At 38.2% G+C, this 7,406-nt stretch overlaps 1 protein-coding gene across 1 annotated transcript; it reads right to left on the reverse strand.

Moving 5' to 3' along the window:
• Window positions 1-6,302: 6,302 nt before the first annotated feature.
• On the reverse strand, window positions 6,303-6,941 carry LOC104241578 (uncharacterized). Its single transcript, XM_009796525.2, has one exon. The coding sequence runs from the start codon at window positions 6,939-6,941 to the stop codon at window positions 6,303-6,305; it is 639 nt and encodes a 212-aa protein (XP_009794827.2).
• Between the last annotated feature and the right edge of the window lie 465 nt (window positions 6,942-7,406).

A 7,406-nucleotide genomic window follows, 5' to 3' on the forward strand; every position in this document is an offset into this window, starting at 1 on the left:
AGTGGGTCCCATTGGGAGCTGCTTGCGCGGTCTCGCAAAAACGCGAATATATCCCTACTCCGATGTCGTATTGACGAACGGTTTAATGTGTTAGAAACTAGACTCGTAGACCTTCAATTTGGTAGGTAGAACACCCCATTATTCCAAGTATATTTGGAGAAATTCTCAGATACATTTGACCTAAATTTCAGCAAATTTATGAATGTAACTTGTGATGACCTTTGCCAACTCTTGTTCCACAACTTGCTTGCCTTCAAAATGTAGAAAATGAATATCATACGACTAAAATAACTCATAGAATAACCTCCTTATCATGTTAATAACCCTAGTCTCACCCCAAAGTACATGTTATAACATTCGAAACTTGTCGACTTTCGACGAAACTTATTTTCTTCAATTGGTTTAGCTTCTAAGATTTCCAACCCTCTTGGTACTCGTTATTCATGATCTTAAATATTTGTAACCTCCAAGGTAACATGATTAACTTACTTTATGTGCTTCCAAATAAAATCTCATTTCCGATCTTACATCAATGACTTACGATGTACTCTCACGTATGAAAACTTGGGGTGTAACATCATTCCCCCCTTTGGAACATTCGTCCTCGAATGTTGACTGATGCGCTTATAAGTTTCATAAACTATGGCTCTTACAAATACTTTAATGTTCATCTTGCCATCTAAGCAACAATTTTGTGAATAAATCCAAACGCTTGGGCATTCCCCCCTTTTAGGCCTCTTTGTCACGCCATGACATGTGGTCGGAATTTTTCCAACATCGTAACATTTGCTACCTTATATCATGCAGTATGTACGACTGTGTCCTTATATGAGTGCCTAGCGACTCGTCTTCCCTTTTTCCTCCATCTTTTAGCCAATCTATAAGCCTCACCGTATGAACATATACAGAATTATGAAAAGCTGTCCCTCTAGGCATCTATAGGTGTATTGATGTCTTTCGCTTGGTACTTTATCGAACTTAAGACTATTGCTATCTCTTGTTTCATAGCCTTGCATATCTATCCTTATGGATTTACTACATCTAGGCAGGTTATACTATACCATAAAACTTACTTCGTTTTATAATTACCGAGGCTTGCTACCCAACTCCAGGTTACTCTCTCGCTGCTTATCCTATATGTATAAATCTAAGTCCTTTAGTGCTTCCTCATTTTTATTCATCTTAAGAATAACAAACAAATCTCATCTCATACTTTGGAACTTGTACCCATCTATTGTTTATTCACCTTAATGTTGATCTATAATCTATCACTGATAACTTGCAACCTCTTACGTAATACACTGTCACTAGGGCTCACATCTTATTGGGGAACATCTGAAGTGATTTTCCTGATCCACCTAGGGATAATACTATACTTCAATAACCGTATTTCATTGCATCCCAACGCGATTCATCTTATGGGGGTATTCTAATCCCCGCAATTAATGAAATACCTTTCTTGTTAAATCATTATTCAATCAAAGGCCTAAGAATCATCCTCTTATCTATCACAATTACACCCTTATTCTACCGCCAGAGCAACATTCTATCTCTTCTAAATGCACCTAGTCTTAGACTCCTCTGTGTTCATTCAGGCTGTATAGAGTTTTTTATTCATATGGAAATCATCAGCTCCATTGTTTTGATGGGTTTAATCCCTAGGACATACATATTCTCGTCACCTTCTCACTCACCTTTTCATATCATTACACCTATCTGCCTAAAATCTTGTTGCTCTACAATACTTTACCTTAGGACCTACACCGATCTATTTATACTACTTGCAACCTTCCTTTAACTTGCTAGCACCATAAATTTCCTTTCGTGCCTTCTTAGTTGTCCTTAAATGTAAGCAATTACTTTTGCTGGTCGTTCTATCACTTGTTGCATGAATACGTAGCTTGTCTTTTTGCCCACGAATACTATAATTTCCTGTACCTCATATGATCTCAAACATCACCTTTGATGGATTTTTTCCCCATTCATTAGCCATGATAGGTGCCACTTTCTTTTGGAGTGTATACAATATTGTAGTGAGACTGTTGTTACAAGATCATTTACTCTTTAGCTCACTATGCTTAGGTGGAAACCTTCTTTCTTATTTCCTCAGCTAGTCTTTCATTGTAGTACTTGGGGAGACCTTCTGACTCTTGTAAAGTTGCGAACTTGATATATCATACACCCGAAGGAAATTTTCGTTGTTCTTACTCGCCTATAATAATCCTTAGTTACATAACTTTGTGCCTTTGTGCTCGTAGGGTTACTTCTAAGCTCAAATTTTTATTGTCTCCTTAGTGGCACTCTCTCTTATTTTCATAAACCTTTAAAATGGTACCTTTAACTGCCTCAACTCCTATCTGAATTTTTTTTCAAATGATTGTGATCTCGTATATGCGAGACTGAATTCACTATGCTGCGATTCACTACATTTATCTATTGATTTATCTGTGACCTCTTGTCTAGCCATAACTGGGCTCTTCCTGAATCAACTACTAATTACTCGTTGGTCCATATATATATATATATTCTGCATAATCCCTCTTGGGATATATCCTTTGTCTTAACTTATCTCTTGCCACTAGCTCCTGATGTTTCAAATGTCCATTCACACTTATTTATCAATAACATCCTGGCCAGAAACTTTTACTGCCTCTTCCCGGTGTCATGCTTGTATAATGTTCTGGAGTCGCAACATATCTGCAGGAACTGAATAAATGTAACATCATCCCTTTCTCCTTTTTACCACATTCTTTCTTTACCATTCCATAGTTAAATGAACCGCTTAACTCCGACTTAATATCATATCACACCATATTCCCCCCTTTAGGGGAGTACTAAGATTTAGTACTACGATGATCTACCTATAGTTGTTTTACCTTTTCATATTTGGCATCTTTTCACATTATCAATGAACCTTAATCGCCTTATGGTAACCTTCTGTACCAGGGATAACTAAATTTCTTACGCACGAAGGTAACACCTACTGTAACTAGCACACTTAGTCCCTTAAGATTAACTCTGCTCAGAGTGCTTTCTTTAGGTAAGCGATTTCCTAAATGGCCTTTAAAGGTTATTCGTCTGTTGTCTATTCTATTATTGTTGGAGCACGATCTTTGAAATTCTCACGATGTCGACCATTATCAAATCCTCTGATCCCTAATTCATGTTCGATTTTATCTTATTCACCATCCCATACTGATTTTTATTACTCTGGGGTCCTACCTTTCCTCTTGGTAATCACGTTGAAGTCATCAAATCATTTCTCGAATTAAGAATATGACTTTATGGCTTATACTCTTTTATTGCCTTAAGGCTTGTCACCTCTTGTATTTTCCTTCACTTGACTATAGACTCTATCATCGTGTCATATTTTGATTTACTGTTATCACCCATATATCACATCTTACTCATGATGCTTCATTTATTTTCTTTTATTCTCCGGATAATATTTCTTTTGTCTATCACTTTATTCTGAAAACTTCAACAAAAAGTTCTTTCCCTATAAGCTCCCCTAGCTTCATCTCACTGGCTCTTGGGAATGCCTAACATTCTTTTTTTACTCGGGGCTAGAGTCATACTAAGGTAAATATTTGTCCCTTCTAGGATCCCACTGCCTATCTTCTGAAATTTTTGAATATTCTAGTATTCGTATCTGATTGTACTACTCTAGAGTTCACCATCTGGGTGTCTTAGAAGGAGATCTATTACCACATTTGTACCATCTTTCGGAAATGTTAGTTAATGATAACAACCTATCCACAATAATATCTGTTAGCTCCCATAGAACATAACTGAGATGGGTGTGGCCAATTGTACTTACCTCTGTCATTGATGAAGGTACCAAAATGCTTATATTTCTCTGCCTAATTTGAAAATATTGACAATCTTCATTATCTGGGTGCCTCGTACCCCTCTTCACCTTACTTCTTTTACTTGTTAAAACTTGTATCTAGATTCTGAATTCCTCATAGATTTTCACCATATTCGTGAATAGATATCCGTGCCTTAAGACTCCTTATTAAGAAGAATACACATCTTAGTACACCCACGACTATAGAGCGGCTGGGTAGAGTAAAATAGATACTATATATAATGCATGCTAGACTCATGGAATCACCTTCTAAACCTTTTGGAGTGACTTAAGAACATTGTGGACATCCATATCCTCAATATGAACCTTAGTAGGATTCAAGGATCATACACGCTTGCTTAGAATAATTTTATAAGGAAAGAACAACATGGACAACCTTAGTTGCTAGGAGTAGATCCGTTATGAAGTAGCGTATTCATTTCACTTTAGATCATGCCAAAAGAAAGAAGAAAGTGCCTTAACATACCTTAAACCCGTTGAGTCCTTAATCACTTCCAAGCAACTCTTCAAACAAGTCAACACAATCTATCATAGTATAAGGAGATTCAAAATCAGTGCTGAGCAAAGGCTAAGTCTATAACTTAAGCTAGTAGCTCGTTTACGTAAATTTGGGCAGCATCTCCCTTGTAACAAGGGCCTCCTCCAATACCATATACCAACAACAATTACCAGAGCAATCCATCAATACATAATTATCAATATCAAGACACCATATAACAACAACAAGTCACAACTACATTACGACGAGCGGCAAGCTCCGATTGGAATCCGTATACCCCTTATCAATCCTTATAGACTTCTTACTTCAACATAAAAGTATCATTAACATGATAATGAAGTCATTAATCAATGATTCCAGCCTTAAACCATATATTTATAACAACGAAAATAATCCACAACTTCAACTATCCTCAATTAGCAACTTTATTCACTAGTTCATGTCTAGCCCATCCATTTAACTTAATCAACATCAAGATAACCTTAGGCACAAGCAAGACCACAATACACATACCTTATACAGTAACTTCAAGTCAAAATCCAAGTTATATTCAGTTTATAACAAACCTTAATAGCAATACAACACAATAGAAGTGACTTAAGCTAATCCAAGTATTATCTTGTAGTTTATCATCCTAACAACTTAACCAACATACAAGCAAGATTAAGAACAATTAGTAGGATGTTATACTCACCTTATACAGCAGCAAAAACTTGGAATTTCATCCAAATACAGCCCACAACAATCCTTAATGACAACACAACCTCAAAGAGGTGTTGTTCTTCACTAGAACTAAGTTTTGATGTTGAAATATGGTGTAATCACTTTGGAATCACTTCAAACCCTTGTGGTATATGTTTAGTAGGGTTAGGAGAAGTTTGGAGACGAAGTTTAGTTGAAAAATGAGCAAAAATAGGCGTCCAAATCGTTTATAAATTGAAGTAGGTCAACCACCGCCTAAGTGGGTCCCATTGGGAGCTGTTTGCGCGGTCTCGCGAATATCTCTCTACTCCGATGTCGTATTGACGAAAGGTTTAATGCTTTAGAAACTATACTCGTAGACCTTCAATTTGGTAGGTACAACACCCCATGATTCCAAGTATATTTGGAGAAATTCTCAGATACATTTGACCTAAATTTCAGCAAATTTATGAATGTAACTTGTGATGACCTTTGCCAACTCTTGTTCCACAACTTGCTTGCCTTCAAAATGTAGAAAATGAATATCATACGACTAAAATAACTCATAGAATAACCTCCTTATCATGTTAATAACCCTAGTCTCACCCCAAAGTACATGTTATAACATTCGAAACTTGTCGACTTTCGACGAAACTTATTTTCTTCAATTGGTTTAGTTTCTATGATTTCCAACCCTCTTGGTACTCGTTATTCATGAACTTAAATATTTGTAACCTCCAAGGTAACATTATTAACTTAATTTATTTGATTTAAAATAGAATCTCATTTCCGAGCTTACATCAATGACTTACAACGTACTCTCACGTATGAAAACTTGGGGTGTAACAAAAAGTTTCCTGCAAATGGGTCAAATGGTCCTCTGCGTACAGGGACTTGACTAGCATATCATCAATATATACCTCCATTGATTTACCTACTTAATGCTCGAAAATTTTATTTACTAGGCATTGGTACGTTGCCCCTGCATTTTTTAGCCCGAAGGACATTACGTTGTAGCAGTATGTACCATGCTTTGTGATGAACGAGGTTTTTTCCCTATCCACAAGGTTTATGATCGATGCTCAGCCCGTGGGAGGTTATTTCCGACGGTATTCCTATCATATCTAGATGGTACCAGGCGAAACAGTTGATATTGTTAGTATGAAATTGAATGAACCCTGTCTTGAGTTTGGGGGTCAACCCCGTTCCCAGGTATACCTTACGATCCAGGAGGTGCTCGATTAAAATGGTCTACTCTAGCTCTTCGACTGTAGATTTAGTTGCGTCCGATTCTTTGGGGGCGATGAAGGTTTGGGGAGCAAAGAAATCTTTCTCGTCGTTCTCGGGGGCCTGTGTGTTTCTATCCTCGGGAATATGGGGATTCAGCGCCTCATAGTGGACTGCAAACATTTCTTTTGCTACATGCTGTTCTCCATGTATAGTCGTGATGCCGTCCCTCGTGGGAAACTTTATCACCTGATGTAAGGTTGACGATACTGCCCTCATGCTGTGTATCCAAGGCCTGCCAGGTAATGCATTGTACCTCATGTTGCCGTCGATGACTTGGAACTCGGTGTTCTGGATCACGCCGGACGTGTCGATCGGGAGGGTGATCTCCCCTTTCGTTACTTCGCCAGTCATGTTGAATCCATGGAGGACTCGAGGGATTAGGGCGACTTGATTGAGCAGCCCTAGCTGTTCTACTACCTCTAATATAATTATGTTGGCCGAGCTGCCTGGGTCCACAAGCACGCGCTTTATCCTGGTATTATTTAAAAGAAACGAGATCACCAACGCATTGTTGTGCAGCTCTATCATGGCCTCCAGGTCCTCCTCACTGAATACGAGGGTGTCTTCAGGCATGTGGTTTAGGGTCGGTCCCTCTTCCATGATGGACGTTCTCGTCCGTTTGAACATGGGTCATTGGGGAACGTCAGTTCCTCCAATAATCATGTGGACGCCATGTCGGAGAGCCTCCCCTTCCGCTCGGGTTGAGTTCGGTGGTGTACCGATATCTGAAGTAGTCGTGTCCTTCTCTTTGCTATTTTCAAGGTTCCGGTTCCCCATTCTGTTCACCGAGCCATACGTTTTGTCCTGAAATCGAAGATCTTGGACAAGAAAATGTGTGAAAGATGACTTGCATTGTGCAATGAAACCAGCAAGAAAATAATCACTATTATTTTTAGCCCCATGGTGGGTGCCAAACTGTTTATCGTGAAAATGGTAATAACAATTAAATTTGTAAATGGGACTCTAAAAATACGTGATCTATTTTTATGCTAGATGTTAAAGCAGTTGATGCTAGGCGTATGAAGATAAGAGATGAAATGCGAGCTAAAATAGAGTTATAATCAA

Source organism: Nicotiana sylvestris, chromosome 9 (assembly GCF_000393655.2).
Source record: "Nicotiana sylvestris chromosome 9, ASM39365v2, whole genome shotgun sequence".
In the NCBI taxonomy this organism is placed as follows: Eukaryota; Viridiplantae; Streptophyta; class Magnoliopsida; order Solanales; family Solanaceae; genus Nicotiana; species Nicotiana sylvestris.